Source organism: Nicotiana tomentosiformis, chromosome 1 (assembly GCF_000390325.3).
Source record: "Nicotiana tomentosiformis chromosome 1, ASM39032v3, whole genome shotgun sequence".
Lineage (NCBI taxonomy): Eukaryota > Viridiplantae > Streptophyta > Magnoliopsida > Solanales > Solanaceae > Nicotiana > Nicotiana tomentosiformis.
In genome coordinates, this window is record NC_090812.1 from 89,786,933 (window position 1) to 89,811,175 (window position 24,243).

Below are 24,243 nucleotides of genomic sequence, written 5' to 3' on the forward strand. Positions count from 1 at the left end.
GCAAGAAAAAAAAAACATCTCTAACTTATAAGTTCAAAATCGAAAATCCAAAATATCCAAACTGATTAATTCGAATCCGAATTTAAAAAATTCGGTCCAATCCGAATTTATTTGGATTTTCAATTCTTCAATCCGAAAATCAAAAATCCAAACCAAAATTTTCATCTCCAATTCAAACGGCCCGAACGCCCCCCTTAATTCCAACTAATATCTTAGTGGGCCCTTCTTGTTGTGCTAGAGATTCTCTCTCTCAACTTTTCGTCCTACTCACTTTTTTACGTATAACGCCAAGTCTTTTGGTTTCCCACCTTTATTTGTCTTCGCCTATAAAGCTAGGGTATGAACCGCACTTTTTTGTTTTCTGACGATTGCACAAATGGCCGTTTATAGGATCCTATTTTTAAAAAAGCTGAAATTTATAAAAAATTTAAAGTTGTCTCAAAATCAACTCAAACATCGCGAGTGTGAAGTTTCTAAATTCAGGCCTTCTAGTTTGAAGGGGGCTATACCAATGCCTAACTTCATATCTCAGGCGTATATCTGAATTTGAACTTTGACTTTTCAAACTTCGGGGCTTTGCAACTTTAGATATGAAGCTCTGAAGAAGAAGCAGGTTCAATTTGGAATTTGCCAAAACTGGTTAAACTTTGAACAATTTTTAAAAATGACGAACACAAAAATACTTAGCAATGAATTACGTTTGATATCAGAAGATCAAAACCCTCGTCTTCCCTAACTGACTCGCATCGGAAAAAAAAAACTTTTGGCTTAATGTGGGAAGAGAAGGAGAAGAAAAGAAATGCGTGGTCATGATTGTAAAAAAAAAGATGAAATGGTGGCTCGAGTGCTGCGTTAGATGTTCGTTACTGGCGGTGTGCAGCAGCGCAATAAAAAACTGATATAAAAAATAGGACAACATTTACTGCAAAAGGATATTATAAGACCATACATTTTGCAAAGGTAACTCATTTCCTCAACAAAATTACAATGTGAACCCAAATGGAAAAGAGGACAGATTGCAAAAGAGTTTTTTTTTTTAGCAAAAATGGCTTCCACTTTTAAGTGTCTAATGAAGTATAGTGAGCAATATTTACACATTTACAACCCTATGGAATCGGCCTGATATGTCATCCAAGTCAATAACTTCATCCCTGTTCTCTTTTTCCATTCTAATATTCTTCAGCTCCTTATTAAGTTCTGCAATTTGCTTCTGTATCCTCTCCCCTCTATCAGGTAACTTGGAGATCATTTCCTGAAAATTTAAAAGACGAAGTGAGATAGCTGCTCATTACCAGACTTTAATAGAAGCATAGGTTATTAAAGATTTCCTAAGTTAGACTATAATATAAGTATCAGCCAGTACCTTGTTTCCAAACATATGAGAAAGCCGTCTGATTTTCTCCTTGATATCAGATTCTGTAGGACCAATCCTAGTAGGTACAGACTTATCCTGTAATTTCACATCCTTCGGCTTAAAAGCATACTGCCCCCTGGAAGAACCATTTCTAAGAATTCAAATTAAAAACCGAGAGATAGATTTGCAATTACTAGTTGAAGTTTTTATGAGTCATACGCATCAACAGCACGTTCGACTGATGAGTGCGATGATGAGTTTCCCACGAATGCCGTCCTACTTGCACTGCACCCAGGTAGAAAAGAAAAACTCTATAACAGATGATGGTAACAAAAAGGTAAGCAATGGCATGGTAACAAACGTTGCAAGAGTAATTTTTTTATTATAAGCAGAATCAGCAAAAAGAAACAAGGTTGCATACCTGAAAGAATCATCTAGAAAAAGAAAAAGAGAATCATGGAAACAAAAGTAGAACTATAGCTGTTCTACTTTTAATTATAAGTATTTTAATTAAAATTGCATAACTTCAGCCATGAGAAGCAATGAGTTTTAATTGCATTGATTCAAAGTCTCACTCGAAGTCCTAGTATGTTTCAAGTTGTGCTTCCAATGGTCAAATGTCCCAATGTGTTGAGTTCAGAAGCCATCACAACTGATCTTAAGAAGACACAGACAAATTAGTTTCTATTGGTTTTGTGAGTCCTTGTGTGCTTCAACTAAACAGCCGCTCCCTCCTGAAAATACCATAATAATATAATCCTATGTTTTCTTCCAATGTTCCTTGGATGAGGATTATATGTGCACGTGTGTAGTGAGGCAAGGGGGGTTGAAGCTAAGTAGGATTCCACATTTCATGTGTGGTGAGGGGCAAGAGGGGGAAATAAAGCTGAGTAAGATTCCACATACTTCCTCAGTCCTTTTTATGTTCAACTAACATGGAGTTTAAGCTACCCGTTTGAATTGTGTGCCATACCAGTACAAGAGAAAGAATATAGTTATAATATACATAATGTTTGATTATAGAAAATATGGAAGTTCAAAACATTATTAGTTAAATGAAGCTGGGGTACAAGGGTCAGCTCATCTAATTTTCTATGTGAACTCGGACATAGATATCTTAAGTTTAGAAAGGAAATTTACATATTTTGAAATTCATAAAATAAAATAAATCACATATTACAGTTATAAGTATTTTAAAATGTTTGAAAAAGTAAAATACAAATAAAAAACTAGTTTGACTCCCCCAATAGTATATTGCTAGTCCGTTTAGGATGAGTAGAATATAAAGTAGTATCATCTGCGAAATAGTGTAAAACACTTGAACTTACATTTTCCCTTCGTCCTCATCTTCAACAGCTGGCGCAGGCGCTGCCTTTGAGAAAAGCAAACTGTGGCTGCTAACTCCAGCTATACCCAGCGTCTCCAAAAACTTTACATGGGCCTTCAAAGCTCCTTCCCTGCAGCAAAATGAGCATCATTGTAAAAACTAGTTGACAACAAAAGCACCACTTGGCTTGTGAAAATAATCATAAGCTATTGCTGATTTTAAGAGGCACAAGCCCTGAGAAACAATCTGAATCTTATCACAGCTCATTAGGAGAACAATCACTCAAAATCACATGAGATATAAACACATTACATTTTGTGCTCATGATCATGCTCTTCATTCAACTGTTGTTGAGTATTTGATATGTCAAAACCACCCTTAGGAAGGCTAAAAAGTTCCCTAAGATCCTGAAAAGTTGACCATACAAGCCAATCAGAGCAGTTAATATCGGCAGCTAGATAAACCAAATATAAATTTTAGAATATCCATCTAAGCATATACCTGTTGACTGAAATAACGGATTTGTTCTTTGTGCTCAGTTGCTGTTTTGAACAATCCCCCTTTGTATACCTGTACCAGAGTATTAGATGATGAAAACACTGATGTAAAACTCATCTTCCTTGAAATGTGCATTATAGAGGAGCTAAATAACAAAACCATATTGCCTTTGCTCTTGGAAGTAACTTGAATATTGCAAATGGTTGAAAGTCAAGAATAAATGAAATAACTTAAAGAATACTTGAATACTGTACATAATGAATAATTACTTATTTTATACATAGACTAGAAGTTGTATAAACGCAAGCCCAATTTTTGTGAACAACCAATTTCAATAAGAATTTCTCTTTCCTTCTCTCATTTCACACACATGACAAAGCAGATCTTTGATTTTAGAGTTCTTAATGACACAAGGACCATGCAATTAGCTACAGAGACTATAATGTTAGCCTACACTCCATCAGAATAGGCATTAGTGTAGTAACATAAGAGAAGGCTTACTTTACTTCTCAAGATAGCCAACCATAATAAGCACTTAGCAGTTGATGCATTAAATACTTAGGGTCACAACTATTGAAAATCACTCATTCATCATTAGCCAATTGTATCTTTACCACAACTCAATCAAGTATAAATACAAAATATGTACCTGTTTCCTATAAATTTTCTCTTCAACTGTGCCACAAGTCATCAATCTATAAACAACAACATCCTTCGTCTGCCCAATTCTGTAGGCGCGATCAACACTTTGGCTATCCGTGCTGCAAGTTGGAAGTAAATGGCTATTATCTAATCCCTAACAGAAAATTCAGAGTATGGGAAGAACGAAAGAAGAAGAAGCACTTTACAGCAAGCACTTAGGTGGCTATTATAGGCCTGATACAATAATTAGTAGCAGAATATGGAGTAACATTGCCGTTCAAACAATGTGCATCCTGGATTTTAACAAATAATAACACAAATAGAGGAAAGATATCAAGTATCATTTGGTTCATCAATGTGGTCAAATGAGATCTACTATTGGTAAGTGCTCATCTGATGTGACTACATCCTTTAGATTCTAAATATGTAAATTTTATTTTTAAAAGTAAACAAATCGATGTCCAAATTGAGATTGAATAAAATGGTTTGACCCTCTACTCCGAACCCCATCATTCTTTTTGTAATAGGAGTGTTACTTCATCTACTAACATTAACACAATACAAAAGTCAAATTTTAATCTTTGATTTTCCCAGACAGACAAATTTATCTAATAGGGCATGGAGGCAGTAACACACTTTTACATGAAACTGGAGTATGTACACTTTTTTCTAAGAAAACGCATATGAAAAGAAGTGCAGCCAAATCACAATCCAAATCCAGCAATAAAAAACAAATAGTAGTATTTACCATAAAGATAGCATAAAGTTCAACTACAAGAACTCGTACAAATCACAGAAGACACTAGGAACATTGTCATATAGAAGCTTTATCATCTGCATGTAGCCTTTTGGTAGTACGATCCAAGCTTTTCCTTGGAGAATATTCCGATTTATGTGTGGCATATGCGAGACATAGTAATTCCTGGGTTATACTCTTACTAAAAATGAAGGCACACGAGGACCTTATTCTTCACCTAAAGTAATACTTTACATCTAAGCAATGAATTAGTTGCCCTTGACTAAGAATAAATATAAAAAACAAACAAAATAGATTATGGCATCACCTCATAAACAATCTAGATAACAAAAAAAGACATTCTTAATGGTGCCTTTTTTGACGAACATGGTTATGGGTACCGCATAAGTTTTGAGGATCTAAAGAAAGAGGACCAGGAAGTTAGTAGAAGTTTGAGGACTCTAAAACATTAAATTCTCTGGGTACTCTAAAACATTTATTTTATCAACTACAAGATAATTAGACACCACATGTCAGTCATCAATAAACTCTAAGAAGATAATAAAAGTCATTCAAAGAGTGTACCTTGGATTCCATGCTGGATCAACCACAATCACTCGATCTGCTTTTGTGAGTGTAAGACCTAGACCGCCAACTTGAGAAGTTAAAAGAAATATTGGAGCACCGTGACCCTCTTGGAAATCCTATAAAATTGGCAGAGAAAATCAGAATGTAAAAGTTTATGGAGGATTAATATCAAGACATAGGAGAAGACAAACATTAACAATCTTCAATCTGTCAGTAGCCTTGGTGGTTCCATCTATCCTCATGAACTGGAAACCATTGGATATTAAAGCGTCCTGGGGCAAATTAAGTGATCGAATACAGATTAGAGCAACAAAAATTAAGAAGTGATGCAAAAATATGCGCAAGTATTAACTTATGCACGCCATTTGGAAAACCAATATATGAACATGACAACAACCTGGAGTAGATTAAGCATCTTGCGTGTTTGAGAAAAGATAAGCACATTGTGCCCACCAGGAATCAAATTGTCCTGTATGAAGAAGCATTTTAATTATAAAGACAAGTTATTGCCAAGATAGATAGAACATCACTTCTGCTGTTGACATCTCACCAACAAAGCCAGTATAAATGTTATCTTGCAGGAAACATCATGTGTCACTTCCTCGTCAAGTTTCTCAGTGACATTTGCCATTTGCATAACCAATCTCTCTGCCACAGCACGGTCATCCTTGTTTGATGTTGAATCCATCTCCTCCAGAACTTCTTCTGCTGCCCTCTTTGTTAGTAGTAGTGGATGGTCACATATTTTCTTCAAGATCTGTTCCATATAAATTGAGTCTCATGTAAGATTTGACAAACATATTATGAATATGTCATCTGCAAGACTAAGAAATAAAGAAACAAGCTTGCTTTGAACCAGACAACAGAATGAACAACAAAGTACAAAGGTAGATCGACGCCAACAATTTTGAAAGATAGGGAAGCTACATGTGAACTTTCAAATAACCCAATATAAGGGAGGTGATCGGTATTTACCACTAAACAAATAAAATGTGATGGCTATGGATGGGCAGCAAAGGAAAACTAAATTAATTAAGAGAGAATACCAGAAGCGATGAAAACATCCATGCACAACACATAAGTAATTATGCAAAAGGTATATTTGAATAGGGAGGATTCTATGATTGAAATCAAGATAGGCCGATAGCAAGGACATAGGACAAAGTATGTACCCCTATAATAGGTACAAACAGAATGTGAAAACGTGGGAAAGGGCAAAGTACGAACCAAATGTGAAAAGCAAAAAAAAAAAAAAAAAAAAAAAAAAAACAGAATCTTAAGAGATAAGTGAAGTCTCCATCCCATATTGATAATGCTACAAGAATGTACGTTGTTTATAATTTAGTCTGATTTCTACTACAAAAGCCCCTAGCAAAGACATAGGCAAAGTTAAGTTTAAGAACAAGCCCAGCATCCTTTAATGAAGCCTAGTTGTGCCCAAGAAATAGATACAAATATACATGCAGGTGAAAGGAAGAGAGAAATACCTAGAGAAGAAAGAAAAAAGATAACAATGGAAAAGGTAAGTGATCTGGAGCTTTGAGATTCATGCATTACAAATTGAGAAGTGCCTAATGAAACTGGAGTAGGGATATAAACAACCATAACAATTGTTAGGGAAGAAACGACGCTTCAACAAACTTTTTGGAAGCCCCAATTTCAAGTTTCCTAAATGTTAGGGAGACAAGATCAGTGGTTCTCTGTCTCTCTCTATTGATAAAGTATAGAGTAACTAGTCTGACCTGCCTTGTCATTTTGCTTTTGTTTCCAGCTATGAATTTTGAACCCAAAATCTTGCTTCTAAAAGGGGATTAAAGGTATATGTGTCCCCAACCAATAATTCAAATTACAGTTGTTGCCTAACAGCTCAGCTGTGTTTCTGGTGGTTTGGCAGCTGAGTCTACTTTATCTGGTGTATCAAGGTCATGCAAGTATTCATTTGCTTAGCATTCTTTATAAGCAATAGAGAGAGATGATATACATAGAGCAAATTTTCATAGTGCCGGGTCTATTTAATGGCTATCGACTTTGCTTTTCATCTATTTTCTGGTCTTTATAATGTTGTTATTATTCCTATGGTATCTGTTGGTGGTACTGATATTGTCTTTTTTCGTCTTCTTGAGCCGAGTGTCTTTCGGAAACAACCTCTCTACTCCCTCGGGGTAGGGGTAAGGTTTGCGTACACACTACCCTCCCTAGACCCCACTAGTGGGATTTTACTGGGTCGTTGTTGTTGTTGTTGATATACATAGAGCAAATTCCAAACGGAAATATTACTACTGATCATGTTGAATATATCCAGTAAAAACTAGTGAAATAACCAGGCATGGAAGAAAGTTCATCTGAACATTACAGTAAGTGCAGCCAGTGGGGAGCTATCAAAGGCTGAGAGGACAATCTCACTCTTCAAGAAAGCTGTGTAGAGTTGCCGCTGGACAATGCAGTAAGGTATAACATTAGGAAAAACTCCAAATAATCTATCAGGAAGAAAAGACTATTTGCACAAGTTACTTTAAGAGACAAATCAATGAAAAACTGTACAAGTGATGGAAACAAACTTGTACCTGACAATTCGTCAATTTAAGCCACACAATAATCTCATTTTTCTTGGAAAGTTTTGCGCCAGTCGAGGAATCATCAGAAAATACCTCACTCTTGAGACGTCGCAGAAAATATGGTTGAATGTGTTCCCTCAATTCCTGTACAACACACAATAACAAAATTTTAGTGGGATTAAGCATCTGCTACAAGCCAGTAACCCCAACATGGATTTCAAAAACAGAGACATAACAAAAAAATTGAAATTAAACATAGATCACAATAGCATAAATTGACCCATACCAGAAAATTACACGATTTATAAACCATATAGTGCAATATTAATCTAAAATATATGCACGTATTAATTATGAACATCCTTCCAATGCGTATTCTCATACATAGTGACAGAACTAGAATCATGTCTCTCTTTGCCTCATGATAGGTATATTCTTTTCACTTTCCGGTCATGGATAAAAAGCAAGTACCCGTATGATTTCAAGGTCTGGTATTTCTTGAAGAACTGAAAATATTTAATTAGTTGTCATTTTATTCGTGAAAAATCCAGTCTAGACTCATCTTGATCAATGTTTTTAGTTCAAATAAAGGCAGATACGTTCACCAAGGGGCTTCAAGGTCTGAGAAACAAGCATAAATGTGGCAAGCTTAAGACCTATATGTTCCAGCTTTTGAGGGAGTGTCAAAATATGTCCAGATTAGTTGTACAGAATCATGAGAGCAGCACATTGTAAAATCTTTTGCATTAATTAGGCGAAATTATAGGATCCTTCACCTTATACATATAGGCTAAAACCTCTTATACAAGAAGCCTTGCTTCTCTTTTATATCCAAAAGAGATGAATATTAATATTGAACCACTCTGTCTTGACTGACCAATTTAGCTATTAAGCTAGGAACTGAGAAGAACGTTGGATCCAGTTTCTATATCAGATGTACATTCATCAAACATAGTGTAAATCATTCAAGCTTGGGAAACCTGGCAACCAACATCTCAGACAAACCGCCTTCATTGAGTTGTGTGTTATATCGCTTAATCACTTCACAACTTAAGGCGATTAACAAAGAACAGAAGCACAATATTCTGACCAATGTCACAGTATTACCTGACCCAGGAAACCCCAACTTGACAGCTTCCAGAATACAACTCTAAAGCTTGAGAAGGCAAATGACAATCAGCTATCTTCTCCAAATAAAAAACAACACCAAGACATGTAATAAAAAACACTAATACTCCAAATCCCAAAGCATATCCATGGCCTATATTGTGAAAAACAGAATGATATCTACATTTTCTATCTAGCTTTATCATTTTTCTGCTTTTGCTCAGAGGAGAGTTAAAAGAAAAAGAGAGAGAGAGAGAGAGAGAGAGAGAGAGAATGGAAAAGATGAACTGAATTTACTACTATAGCTTTGTCAAAAAAGACTAGTGTATTTACTTCTAAGAGCAACACCAATATTTATTCTAGAGTGAGAGGAAAGTTCTCAGAATACATGAATTTTTCATGATCAACAATAACAACTACAATGGATGGAAAGATATCACAACATAATTTAAATGGTGTAGATATTTAACCTTGCAAAGAAGAAGATAATCAAGAAACATAAGAACACGGAAGAAACTAGCATATGTAGAGTATAAAAGATTGGTTTAGCAATCACCTTTGCAACTGCTGAGCCAATACGCTTGTCTCTGTCATAAGCATTTTTATCATTTCCACGAAGAATGGGATGCTCATATTTCTCTTTGAACCTTTAATAGAAGTAGCTTCATGTCATTTGAGCCCAATGTTTCAATATAAGCAGATTGTATTTGAACATGTCGGTATACCATTGTTTGTCACCCAGCAGCCCAGGACAGCAGAAGTTGAATAGAGCCCATAACTCCTATTTGGGTAAGGATGGGGTAGGAATATAGGAAAAGAGAGCAAAACACATTATTAACTTGCTTCTATGATTTCAACTGACATCATAGCGTGATAGACATTAAAAAAAAGTAATAGTATAAACACCTTGAGGTTGTTTTGAAGAGGTGTGCCACTTATAATGATACGATGAGCACAAGGAATCTCATGCAAACTTTTAGCCCTCTGTGTACTGGGATTCTTTATGAGATGCCCCTGATATTTCAAAAATTCAAGCTTTAAGAGGCTTATACATTCACAATTATAAACTTGTAATAAAACCGCAAGGATATATATTTGCCATCCATGCATATACTATTTCTTTTCAAAAGAAGTCCATCAACAAAAATCAAAGCTTTAAGGCAAATAATTGAGATGCTAAACAATTTAAATCGAATTTAACACATACTCAAAGGGAGATCATGGCATATTTAAATGAGGCCTATTATCTTGCTGCTCCAGCAGCAGTTATGAATGTTCAAGCAGCTAAGATATATCACGCACCCTTCCCAAGTTATTAGGCCTAGGAAGCTGATCATATCATGTTTCCCCGGGGCTATGATCATGCACCAACCAGGCCTAATGAAATCAAGGTTCCTTAGTAGACAAGTATAACACTAGAATGCTTATAATTTCAGATGGCCTGAGTGTTGAACCACATCAGATATGTAATCTACCAAATAAAAAGTCCTTTTGCACATAGCATAAGAGTGAAATTTCCCTATAATCAAACATGTCTTCCTAAAAAGTGACTAAAAGAGATGATGTTTCACTTCTGGATTGAACTAAGGTTTCTTAATGCACAATATTTGTTCAACACCACCAAAATGGAAGTAGCATCTCATCTCTGCTAATTAATTGAAACAAAATGACAATTGCCATGCATTGACGTTAGAAACAGTTAAATAATAATCAAGAAGCACCTCATCAAGAATCATATAATCCCATGTCAACTCCTCATCTCGGTCAAGAAAATACTGATCACCACATAAAGACTTTACGTTATTTCTTACAATGTCGTATGTTGTGAGGAGTATGCCTTTGTCCTGCATAAATGAAAAAATAAATAACAAGTAGAGAAGAAGTAATCATAAGTTAAACCAATGCCAGAAAACAGAACTTAATATAACCCAACTTATGAAAGTCCATTGAAACTTTAGATATCCAACAGTTATATGTCAAGTCAAAAGTTCCCCAAACATGCACCCACATATAAAATGCATGAAGCTGTATCAATAACTCGTCTTTATACTAAAAGGTATAATCTAATAGCAAATGAGAGAGGAAGAGATAATTAAAGCCCATGCAAGTAGTAGACTCTTCTCTTTCTTTGCATGCGGTCCCAACGAATACATTACAATTAAGATAACTTCTATCTGCTCAAGCAGTTTATGGAACATTAGCATGGAATGGAATCCTTATTTTATATAGTTCCAGTACGAAACAGACTAAACGTGATGAACTTGCAAAGTTTTACTGAGTATAGAAGATGAAACCTGAAGAACGTATTCAAGCTCATAATTCCGGAGTTTTGCACTAGTCGCAAAATATCTGCACCAAGAAAGTACCATGAACACTTCTCTTTTCATACTACCAGTTGAAGTCAAAGTTGAAATCAATAAGACAACAACATTAAAGCAAGACGCCTTACTCCCTTATTTTCTGAGAAAGCCCTACAGCAGTTAATTCCTTGATCCAATGGGGCAACAAAGTTTTGGGAGCTACAATCAACACCCTCTTTATCAACTTTGAATAAAACAATCCAGCTATGTAGCCACATATCTAAAACATGGCAAAAGTAGAAAAAGCTACTTCAGAATTATTTTGTGGAACATTATACTTTTGAAGATGGAAGAAATACAAAATTAAGACTTTTGGCTTTTACCTGCATGGTCTTTCCCAAACCCATGTCATCGCCTAAAATACCACCCTTACCCAGACAGTGAAGAGACCAAAGCCACTTCAAACCATCACGCTGGTGAGGATACAGCATTTTGGCAACTTTACCAGGTAACCCGTAATTGAACTTTGGTCCACTGAGTGTGTAAGTGTGATCCTCCTCTGAAACAAAATCACGTGAGTCAAAGTCATCTGAAAATTTACGCTCATGTCTAGCCTTCCTGTTATGTCTTCCCACTTGAGTAATAGCACTCTTGTCACCAACAACCACACAATCACCATCACTGTCATTACTGTCTCCTTCTTCCAGAAATTTGTAGGCAGATAAAGAGTTCTTCATGGGCTGTGATTTTCCAACCATCTGCTTAACTTCTTTCCTCTTTGGTGCTCCAACTGAAGACCTTGTATCATTGAACTTCCGGACCACATAGTCGTTCTTGGATTCATCCCCGAAATCGATCTCCTTCAGACACTCCTCGTGAATTTCTCCTCCAATCCTAGACTCCTTGATTGAATCAGATGAGGAACCAGAAGAAAGTGAAAATGAGGAACCAGCACTTTGGTAATCCGGAATTTCATCCTTCTTAGTCAAATCACTGGGCTTCAGTGCCCTCTTTTTCTCAATGGATAAAATCTCAAGTCTCGAACTTAAATCATTCAGGATATCCCTTATTTCGCTCCCAGAACTACCATGTTCATTCTGAACTGCATTTTTCACCTGCGGAGGAGGTGAATCAAAATCTGTTATCTCGAGAAATCCAGACTCTTCATTGTCCTTCAGCTTCTTTTCCTCACTGTCATTGTTGTCCTCTGAAATTTTGCAAAGGCGGCGACGACCTTTGATCTTTATCTTCATTATTTTCTCCTCTCCTGACAGACAATACACTCATCCGCATCAATGGTATAATCAGACGTGCACATATAATTCTATGCCTACTGCCTACAGCATATCATAATTTTGGCACACGAGCATATTATTTCTCAAAGGAACAAATATTACCTTCATTAGATGTATTCTCATAATCTTTCTGGCCTTTCTGAGATTGTTCACAATTTTCATACACATCTTTGGACTGTTCCATATCCACTGCAAAATAGTTTACTGATTAACATCGATGCAGAAACATACTGGAAATCACTCGAGATTAAACAGGGAGAGGAATATATAGGTAAGTCTTAGTTTATCTACCAGTATGTGGAAAACATGGACGAGGAGGAGAAGAGGACGAACAGGGAGCGGTATAAGGTGGCTAAGAAGGAAGCAAAGTTAGAAGTTACTGCGGCCAAGACTGCCGCATTTGAGCGCTTGTATGAAGAACTTGGAGGAAAAGGAGGGGACAAGAAGCTGTACAGGTTAGCCAAGGTGCGAGAGAGGAAGACCCGTGACCTCCCCAAGTGAAATGCATCAAGGATGAGGAAGGTAGAGTGTTGTTGGGCGAGGCTCTGATTCGTCAGATAAGGTTATTATACGAAGAATCCAACTAAAGTAACAAGGGCTAGTTTTATCCTAAAAGTTCTAATACTTCTATGTGCATTTGCTGCAGCGTTGAAGCACTCCAAGTAAAAGTTCAATAAGCATCAAATAGAAATCAATAGTCGGGCTAATCGTCAGCTAAGGGTCTGATACTGATCTTAAGTTTAGAGTTGTTGTGGAGATGTTTGGAAGCTAGAGGCGTTCCTGTTGCATACATTAGGGCTATTCAGGACATGTACGAGGGTGCTAAGACTCGGGTGAGGACAGTGGGAGGGGACTCGGAAAAATTCCAGGTTGTGATGGGGTTGCATCAGTTCTATTTGCCCTGGCGATCGATGCGCTGACGCGTCACATTCAAGGGGAGGTGTCGTGGTGCATGTTGTTAGCAGATGACATTGTACTGATTAACGAGACACGTTGTGGTATTAACGAGAGGTTAGAGATTTGGAGACAGACTTTGGAGTCTAAAGGTTTTAAATTGAGCAGGACCAAAACAGAATACGTGGAGTGCAGGTTTAGTGGCCCGACTCAGCAAGAGGACGAAGATGAGAGAAAGTTTCAAGTACCTTGGGTCTATTATACAAAGGAATGGGGAGATTGACGATGATGTCACACACTGTATTGGGGCAGGATGGATGAAATGGAGGTTCGCTTCCGGTGTTTTGTGTGATAGGAATGTGCACCAAAACTTAAAGGTAAGTTCTATAGAGCGGTGGTCAGACCGACAATGATGTATGGGGCAGAGTGTTGACCGGTCAAGACATCCCATGTCTAGAAGATGAAGGTGGCGAAGATGAGGATGTTGAGGTGGATGTGCGGGCATACCGGGTTAGATAAAATTAAAAATGAAGTTATTCGGGACAAGATGGATGTGGCCCTTTCGGAGGACAAGATGTGGGAGGCGAGACTTAGATGGTTCGGGCATGTGAAGAGGAGAGGCACTGACGCTCCGGTGAGGAGGTGTGAGAGGCTTGCATGGGAGGGCCAACGGAGAGGTAGAGGTAGGCTGAAGAATTATTGGGTGAGGTGATTAGGCAAGATATGGCATTGCTCCAGCTCACTGAGGACATGACCATGGATAGGAAGGTGTGAAGGTTGAGAATTAAGGTAAAGGGTTAGGTGGTCGAGTGTTGTCCTTGTTTGTAGCAGTAGCTTTGATACACCACTTGGTGCCTTCCGTATTTTTTTTCGTATCCCTAGTTTTCTGTTACTACTTGTTGTTGTCTTGTGTTTCGATTTTCTGATTGCATTACCTTTTGTTAGTTTTGTATTTTTTGTTTTGGTTGTCAGATCGGTTTGCTTGTTATTGCCCCTCCCCTCTCCCCTACCTGAGCCGATGGTCTTCTGGAAACAGCCTCTCTACCTTTTAAAGGCAGAGGTAAGGTATGCGTACAGTCAACCCTCCCCAGACCCCAGTCGTGGAACCACACTGGTATGTTATTATTGTTGATATCTACTAGAAAGGGAAGAACTGTCATCAATTTTAGATAGTAGTAGGTCCTCTTTGGTTCTACTCTTGGGTTGATCAATCTCCTTTTCTCACTGCTACAGCAACCCACTCTTGTAAAAAAAAAAAAAAAAAAAAAAAAGGAAAGCATATAATAGAGATAAGGAAGCACGTAATCCTATTTTCAGCAAAAAAGGAGTTTGATAGACACTGGTAATTACCAGAACTAGACGAGCTATCAAGATTACCGATTTCAGAGAAGTGAGAATCAAAAGAATCCTCCGGTGGTTTACTTAATTCCTCTTGAATTTCATTCTTGGGTTCATCATCAGTCTCCTTTTCCCCTGCACAACCATTTCACTTAAAAAGTAATTATAGGAAATTAATTAATGAGCATTGAATGATAACTTAGGATAAATGATAATAACCTGTTATGATAGGTTTAATTTTTACAAACGGTGTAAAAATAATTATTATACTGTCAATGTATAATACTTAAATCCTTTGATAAATAGTAAATAAACTGCTATAACAAGTTAAATTACAAGGAGAGTGTCGGAGCAATGATAAAGTTGTATTTGTGAGAATTACAGGTTAGAGGTTCGAAGCTGCAACTAATACTTTTATTAGGTTAGGTTATCTACCTCACATTCCTTAGGTGACTGAGGTTATTATATAAATATTTACCTATTCCAGAACACTGGTAATTGAAAGAATCCTCGGGTCGATCACTTAATTTCTCTTCAATTTCATGCTTGGATTCATCAATCTCATTTTCCCCTACACAATATTTAAAGGAAAACAAATACAAATAGAGATTAAAAAAAGCGTTTTAGCTCCTGTGTTTGACCCAAAAAAAAAGGTAATCAAAATAGGAACGGCGTCGTTTTTAACCCAAAAAAAAAAGAGTATAGTTATGGCAGAAGAATTACCAAAAGGAGACGATTTAGCAGAATCCGGACTGAAATCAGCAACGGCAGAGAAATTAGGAATGGCGTCGTTCTCAAAAGCATTAATATTGTTAATCTTCGATTGATCATCAGTCTCCTCTGCCTCTCCTATACCATTTGAAGAACATGGAACTATACCCACTCAAACAAAAAGTTTTTGAAGAAAAAAATAAATTTGAAGAATTAATCCAAATAGCTGTCCAACTAATCTTTTGAACTAAAAATAGACGCCGGATATATAATATATGTATAATTTATGTATAATATATGTATAAATAATCAATGTGTAATTTATGTATACCGGCTAGAAAAAATAAACATTAAATCTGGCCGGCTATTTGGGTAAGATTGCCAAAAATTTTCGCATCAATAGAAGAATAAGACTACATAGGTAAAACAATACCAGAAGGAGAAGATTTTGTAGCAGAATCGGGACTGAAATCAGCAATCCGGAAGAAATTAGGTACGCTGTCGTCTCCTATATCATTCGAAGAAAATCGAACTATACCCACACAAAATAATCAGCTTTTGAAGAAAAACAAACTTCGCCTCAACGGAAAAATAAGACTATATAGGTAAAAGAAATACCAGGAGGAGAAGATTTTGTATCAGAATCGGGACTAAAATCGGCAATCCCGGAGAAACTAGGAACACCGTCGTCTCCTATATTATCATTTGAAGAAAATGGAACTATACCACACACACACAAAAAAAAAAAAAAAAATCAGCTTCAAAAATTCAACAGAAGGAAGAAAATCGACTAGCAGAAAAATAAGCGAATATATGTAATAAAAAAAAATACCAGGAGAAGGAGAAGAATCAGGTTCAGAATCTGTGATTGCGGAAAAAGTGGGAACGGCATCATTTTGATTGAAACGTCGCCTAGCTTCCAATTTTGTCATATCATCTACATTAAAAAAAACATCAAACAATGAGTAGCCGGTTCAAGGAAATTAGAATATATATATATATATAGAAGATAAATAAACAAGGAGAAAGTACCGAGAGGGGGTTTAGAATGGGAAACGGAAAGATTAATCAGAATCTGAGTATGGCGTTGATTAAGGCTTCGAGGTTGCTGCTGTTGCGGCGGCTTAGCCATTTCTGAGTAATAGAGAGAGTATAGTGATGGTGGTGAAGCAGTAAGTTTTTTGCAGAACAATGGAGAAAATGCTCCTTTGTGCTTCGAGTCCTCTGCTTCCTTGCATTTTATTCCCGCTTTCGGCTCCACAATTTGAAATTCAAAAACCCCTCTCTAACGCCTATTGCTATTGCTATAAAACCTAAGTAGTCCTTTAAAGAGTAGTTTGTTTTAGAGACATTTTATGCTAGGACTGTAATGCGGACGATTAGTAATGTAAGAATTATAATGAATGATTATTTACGTTGATATAACACAAATAGTATATAAGGAATAATATAAAATATATGTTTATTTTAATTTTTTTTTTTAAATAAAGTAAGAGTTTGTTTATTTTTAGTTTTGTCATTTTAGTATAACACTTCGTAAATTCATATTACGTGTGGATATGTTAAATGAGTATTAATGTGATATTTTAGACATGTGAAGTCCTATCGGGATAAGCATGGGTAGAAAAAGTTGTTTTGGAATCAAGATGGAGAGTGAGGTGCATAAGATTCGATAAAATCGACGAAGTTTATGAAAGGTCTATATTTCAGCCTTATTTCGTGAAAGTCCATTAGGAATTTGAGAAAACTTAAAACATGAAAATTGTAGCCCTTTGAAATACCTTTCAAGTGATATATTGCGTAGCCAGAATGGATCTTCGTGTAAAAAGTTATGCGCGTTTTACTGAATAATGCACAGTCTGCGCGGAAGCACACTTGTGGCAGTGCCACTGCCCTTGCTGTGCGTTCAGGTGCGCTGTTGGGCCTTCAGCTACGTGGACGCGCACCCAGCGGATCATTTTATAAGCCCTAACTCATGCCCTACATCCCAAAATATGAAAATTTGCCCTAGAAAGGAATTTCTCAAGAACCCAACTTCCTCCAAAGTCCCTACATCATCCAAGGTAAGTTCTAATTATGATTCTAAATTAATTTCAATTCTCTAACACCTTATTAACATGGGTAAACCCTTCAAATCATTAGATATTTGATTCAGACATCATTGTTGAGAAAAGAAACCCTGGAACTCGACTTCAAGATAGTTAAATTTCAAAAAGGTAATGTTTCTACTCCCTAATCATTTATAGTTGTGAATTTATGAGTTATTGGGAGATTAGTAAATGATTTTAATAAAGAAAATCGCATGAACTAAGCTAGGGTTTCGGTTTATTGACATAAGATTGTTGTAAATATTTGGGTGATGAGAAATGGTGTCAGTTACCTCTATTTGGGATTGTATAATCACCTAGAAGTAGTAGAGTAAGAATTGGGTGAAGAAAATACCATTAATAAGAGCTATGAAGATTTATGTCCACCAAGTGTTTGATAAAATGCCTAAGTGACCAAAACATGAGTATTATTGCTAATATGGAATCCCTTTGACTTGTGTTGTTATATATTAAAGTTGAAAGGGTTTGTGAATGTTGTATTACGCTCAAGGGCATGAAGTTAATGTATGTGGGGCTAACTATCTACGTTTGGAAATGTTAATAATTTTTCCTACACTACGTTTCTTTTACAACGTTACTAATTACCTTAGAAATATAATTAAGCATAGTTCCTTGAATAGTTGCAGAACTTCTATTCTCTAGCTTCATAATTCGTTCATGAGTTTCATTTCGAATGTTGTGAGCTCAGTGCGTAATCAATATGGATTATGTTTGATGCCCATGAGTCTCAGTCTAGATCACTCAGCATGTCATAAACAGTTGAAGCTTCGGTTCTCATAAATAGGTCATGAATACATGTCTCAGTCTAGTCCTATTCAACATTCTAATATCATGTAACTCAGTATAATTCAGTATTTCAGTATCATGTATTACAATATGATTTTCAGTTCCTGATTTTAAATTCTTGAATGTTGAACACATGTATTTGGGCATGAGATCGTAGTTTATGCTTTATGCATAATTGGACTTGAATCCGTAGTTTATGCTTTATGCATCTTTGGGCCTGAGGCCGCAGTTATAGACGTAACTCGTGCACATATATATTGGGCCTGAGGCCATAGTTTATTTATGAAAATTTTACCTCCTATAGCAAAAGTATACACTATATTTATTATAAACAAAAATTATTTTAAAATATTATTTTCTATAGCTACCTTTTATATTTTATAGCAAAATAAGTATTTTATAGTATATACTACCATTGAGGCATGAAATAAGGCATGAAATACTCTATTTATGTTTTTCCTCTCTCTTAGATAGCTGGACATACTTATTTTTAAGGGATTGCCGTTACAGTATTCACGAATACATGGCGCGAATACATGTGAATACATGCGCGTACAACTGTATTCATGAATACAGCAGCGCAAATACATGTGAATACATGCGCGTACAACTGGACTGCCCTGATTTTAGGTGCTTTTTGCTATTGTATTCATGAATACATGGCGCGGATACATGTGAATACATGCGCGCACAGATGGACTGCCCTGATTTTAGGCGCTTTTTACTGTTGTATTCATGAATATAGTAGCACAAATACATGTGAATACATGCGCGTACAGTTGGACTACCCTGATTTTAGGCGTTTTTTACTGTTGTATTCATGAATACATGGCACGAATACATGTGAATACATGCGCGTACATCCGAATTGCCCTGATTTTAGGCGCTTTTTGTTGTTGTATTCATGAAAACAACAGCGCGAATACATGTGAATACACTACCGTAATAACTTAATAGTAGCTATAGGAAGTTAATAGTCACTAAACGATAGTGATTTATGAAAATTTCTCTTTATTTATTCAGATAAACAAGTAGTTCAACATTCATAATAAGGAGTATTCATATCTTTACTTCCTTGTTCAATTTAGTTATCAACTATCAGTTCAGTTTCAGTTTCAGTATTTACAGTTCTTTCTTTCAGTTGCTTTACATACCATGTGCAATTCAAATGTACTAACGTCCCTTTCGCCGGGGGCTTTCATCTTGGTTGATGATTCAGAGTGCTAGGATTCTCGTACCAACTATTTGGTGAGCCTTAGTTATTCCGGGGCATTATCATTACTTTACATTCTTTCAGTATTTGCAGACAATCAGTATTTTCAGTAATTCATTAGAGGCTTCATAAACTAGAGTAACAATTAGACAAAGTTGCATGCTTTTCATGTTTAGCAATGTTGGCAACAAATACGTTTTAGATTTATATTAGTGTTTCCGCACTTGATTTATATCATTCAGGAGGTTACGGGTTCAAGCCGTGAAAACAACCTCTTGCAGAAATGTAGGGTAAGGCTGCGTACAATAGATCCTTGTGGTCCGGCTCTTCCCTGGACCCCGCACATAGCGAGAGCTTTAGTGCACCAGGCTGCCCTTTTAGACTTTTAGTATATCAGCATGTGTTAGTCTATCTTTCGCATGCAGCATGACTCACATGTTGATTGAGTCAGCTAGTTAGTTTACTCGGTCAAATGTAGTAAGGCACCGGGTGTCGTGTTACATCCATGCCTAAGTTTGGGGAGTGACATTTAGTATTTTTGATTCATGTATTACGAGCATATGCATTTTTATTCCATATTCTATCCCGCTATAAAATAATGCATAAACTCCCACAAAATTATGGAGATGTATTATTTAGGAGGAATCCAAAAGTAATAACCAAACACTGAACAAATTAATGTTGAATTATATGCGGAAATTAAGTAGGCGCTTGGACATAAATTTCAAGATTTTTTTCAAATTTGAAATTTCACTAAAATTTGATTTTAAGATGAATTTGTGTTTGGTTATAGTTTCTGTAACATATTTGGATGTACTTTTTTCAAAACCATGAAATATGGTTTATACCCCACAATTTATAAAAAATATCAAAACCACCCGACTTGATTATCTTACTTGAAATAAACAATCAAACATGTTGATTATTTAACTGTACGAACAATCTCTAATAGAAGTTGTAGTGGCTACTTCAGTTAAAAGTATAAATTGTAGATATCAACAGTGAATATCAAAATATAATTCAAGGCCACTGAATGAGATGGTGGGTAGTTGTAGGTGTTATCTAAGTTTAATAACTAGTTTGGGTCCTTTTATAAATTTAATAAATATAGGGTAAAATTGTAAAACTTAAAAATATCAACTTTCTAATTTTTCAATTGAAAAACTGGTTCTCAACAGTTTTTCAAATTCGAAAATACATTTTCAAATTGGATTTAAAAAATGTAAATTTTTTATAACCAAAAATTGTTTTAATTTTTTTTTTTTGAAAAAAGAAAAAAAATTCTTAAACGGGATCTAAATCTCCTCAAACCCTAACCAAACGGCACTTAAGTGCAAAGAAAGTAGGTATATTTAATCCCTACTATATCCTATTGTTTTAGTTTATGTGGGTGTTTAATTTAGCATTGAGTTCAATATATTTTTTTTATTAGTGACCTTAAATATAAATACAATTCTTAAGCTATAAAAATATATCATTAAGTCTAAAATAAAAATAAAAAAAATTATATTATTTTTAACGGAAAAGAGCCTGATATACCTCTCTACTTTGTTTTATTGTTCAATCATGTCTTGTGTTGTACTTTCCGTTCAGATTTGCCCCTGCCGTCCATCAAAGTTCTAGTTTTGCCCCTATTTTAACGGCTGAGACATGTGGCACATTTTGAACAAAAAACTCATCCCCAATTTTAAAACCCGCCCCTCAATTTAACCCATTACCCGACACTCATTCCCAACTCACTTCTCTTTCGTGAAGATCAAAACTTAATGGGCGTTTGGGCATAAGAATTGTAAAATTCTCAAAAAAAAAGTGAAGTTTTTTTTTTCAAGTGAAAATAGTATTTGAAAATTAGAGTTGTGTTTGGACATGAATATAATTTTGAGTTGTTTTTGAATTTTTGTGAGTGATCTGAGTGAAAATTTTGAAAAACCGTTTTTTGGAGTTTATCAAATTTTTAAAAAATTCTAAAATTCATCTTCAAGCGAAAATTGAAAATTCTATGGCCAAACACTGATTTCGTAAAAAGTGAAAAAAATTCTTATGTCCAAACGGGCTCTTATAGCCTGTTTGGCCAAGGTGAAAAAATCAGCTTATTTTGAGAAGTACTTTTGAAGAAAAACAGTTTGTGTTTGACAAATCAATTTGAAAAGCGCTCTTGAACAATAATTTGTGTTTGGCCAAGCTTTTTAAAAAGTGCTTTTATGTGTCAAATTACAAATAAGGACATGAAAAGATTTGATTAATAGTTAATACTATTATATAAGTAGATAAATAATTATAAATATTTATTATTAAAGATAATAATTAAGTTTTTTATTTTATTTAATTAAAATATAAAAATAAAATTGAAAAGTACTTTATTCTTTCAAGATAATTTAAATATATCAAAAAATCATCCAATAAATATGAAAGTTCATCCCAAAAGTCGTTTTATATTACTTAATAGTTTAAACTAAGTAAGGTTATTTTGGTATATATAATATTTTACAAAGGGTATTTTGGTAGGAAGAAAAGTCAAAACTGCTTCTGCTTCTGGAGAAAAGCTATTTTTTTATGCTTCTGCTTCTAGCTAGAAGCACTTTTTTTCAAAAAAAAAAAAAACTTGGCCAAACATCTCATATTTAGAAAAAGCACTTTTGACATGATTAGAAGCTTGGTCAAACATGCTATTAGACTCACTTCAATGATAAATATCAAAATGATGATATTCAAGCAAATACACATTCCAAAATATTGAAAATTAAATTTTGATCATCGAATTTACGACCGAGAAACATATCTCTGTTCCTCTTCTTTCTTTGCTCTTTTTCCTCCAAAAGTAAACCACACAACTCAATTCGTTGATTCAAATACTTTAGAATCCACTAATCATCTCGAAACCAAAAAAATATGGAAGTAATGTGTACTTAATGAAAAGAAGAAAAATAATTATTGATTTTGTGTAATAGCAAAAGAGAGAACGACCCAAAAATTTCTTTCATTTCTCCTCAACACTTTATTTGCCAAAGGCCCTTTATCTGGTGTCAAGTGGTGCTCAAACGGTGGCAGTTCTGATGGAGCTGCCACTATCGCTTGACCGGAAAAACACCCCAACCACCTATACTTGCCAATTCTAGCACGCCCATTTAGTAATTTCTTATGATTTTGGTGCTGAATTGCTCTGCTTTGCCTTCATGACTCCAATTTTATTACCAAAATCTATACTTTGTGGCTGATTTTTTACGGTTGATAATTATTGATTCGATTCGAAAGAAGGTATGGGTGCTATTGCTAACTTATTCACAGAAGACTTCAAGGGACTTTTCAAGATTTCAACAAGGGACTTTTCAAGATTTCAACTTTATCATGTGACTCGTTCTATAGAGCATCGTTTTTACCAATATTCAATTCTCTTTTCAAACTAGGAGCTCAATAGTGATATTTTGAGATCTGAAATTAGTAATATTTTGATCTTGATGTGAAGAATTGGGGGAAAAGTAAGAGTTGGAGAATGGGTCGGGTTGGGTTATTTCTTGAGTTGGATTGTTTCATTCTTTTGTCTCAATCGTTAAAATAGGGGGCAAAGTTAGAACTTTGATGGACGGCAGGGACAAATCTAAACGGAAAGTATAACGGAGGACAAGATTGAACAATAAAGCAAAGTAGAATGATTTATCAGGCCCTTTCCGTATTTTTAAATATATATAAAGATGTCATCCCTCGTAATAGCACAAATGCAGCGCAATACTCCAACCTAGACCATGTTGTAGTAGTGATTAGAAACACGTTATGAGCTTGTTGTGGTCGTGTGATTGCATGGAATGTTGTTTCAAGGGTGATGTGGGTTGACCAAGTGCTTTGAGTATACAAGAGAAGCAGGAAATTAGATTGAAGGGCAACATGTTTTAACAAGTGAACATAACCAATTTCAAACTTCATAGAGAATGTGGAAATGGCTTCTAAAGGAAAATTGTATCTCTTGAAATTTTACTTCCAACGCAAGAACTTCGTAAAGGGAGAAACGACTATGGAAGTTCGCGAATGAAGAGCGGAGGTAAAGGACCCGTTTGGCCATAATGACTCCAACTTTATCACCAAACGCTAGCAAAGTGTTCTGACAAGTATTTTGGCTAAAAGTGTCCTTTTTTTTTTGGTCAAAAGTAATTTTTTTTTTTCAAAGTTAAAGGTGTTTGAACAAACTTTTAGAAGTAAAAAAATATTTTAAAGTAAAGCAAAATCAGTTTTTGAGAGGTAGAAAAAGTAAATTTCTTTCAAAAAATATATTTTTCTTAAAACGCTTTTGAGAAAAATACGCTTAAAAATACTTTTTAAAAGTTTGACTTAATTGTTGCTCAAATTTTTTTTTAAAATTAATTAGCCAATTATGACCTTCACCCCCGCCCGGAAATAGAGAACCAAGCCCCCATCCATTCATTTCTGCAAGCAGGAAGGACCAGTTCTATAGTCCAAGTGTACTTCTTTGTAGAATTCCCAGTATCTCTCGGCGTATCACCAATATTTCCTTCCGGTATTAAGCTCTTTGGGGGAAGTCAGAAGTTCTTCCACTCGGAATTGCATCAGAGAAAAAATACAAACTATTTCTCACTAGAAGTATTTTTCTTAAATTTACTTTTTAAAATAAACTGATTTTAGAAGTTTGGCCAAACAAGTAATAAGATTGCTAGCGTCATGAGGTAAAATTTCCTTAAGAAGATCGGTAGCCACATCGTCCAGGTAAAAGATTTTGACTTGTCCTAAAAGGATATGTACGCTACTAATTTCTAGAATTTTTATTGCATGCTTATATTGTTA

General features: G+C 35.4%; 1 protein-coding gene across 3 annotated transcripts; it reads right to left on the reverse strand.

Annotated features, from left to right (window-relative positions):
- Nucleotides 1-918: 918 nt before the first annotated feature.
- Nucleotides 919-16,623, reverse strand: LOC104118542 (protein CHROMATIN REMODELING 24). 3 transcript variants are annotated; one of them, XM_033652116.2, is made up of 28 exons: nt 16,378-16,623; nt 16,178-16,282; nt 15,964-16,065; nt 15,779-15,877; nt 15,358-15,483; nt 15,113-15,205; nt 14,674-14,769; nt 12,505-12,591; nt 11,491-12,374; nt 11,257-11,387; nt 11,102-11,156; nt 10,529-10,651; nt 9,714-9,821; nt 9,533-9,588; nt 9,364-9,454; nt 7,710-7,844; nt 7,499-7,576; nt 5,696-5,902; nt 5,543-5,614; nt 5,337-5,417; nt 5,143-5,261; nt 3,829-3,940; nt 3,183-3,251; nt 2,994-3,088; nt 2,683-2,811; nt 1,574-1,639; nt 1,364-1,490; nt 919-1,252 (listed from the first exon to the last, which is right to left on the reverse strand). In XM_033652116.2, the coding sequence occupies exons 1-28, from the start codon at nt 16,475-16,477 to the stop codon at nt 1,091-1,093; spliced, it is 3,708 nt and encodes a 1,235-aa protein (XP_033508007.1). In that variant the 5' UTR covers nt 16,478-16,623; the 3' UTR covers nt 919-1,090. The 3 variants fall into 3 exon arrangements, with proteins under 3 accessions (XP_033508007.1, XP_033508006.1, XP_009628104.1); XM_033652115.2 differs by having other exon boundaries at nt 14,647-14,769; nt 15,964-16,038; nt 16,378-16,622; XM_009629809.4 differs by having other exon boundaries at nt 14,647-14,769; nt 16,378-16,622.
- Between the last annotated feature and the right edge of the window lie 7,620 nt (nt 16,624-24,243).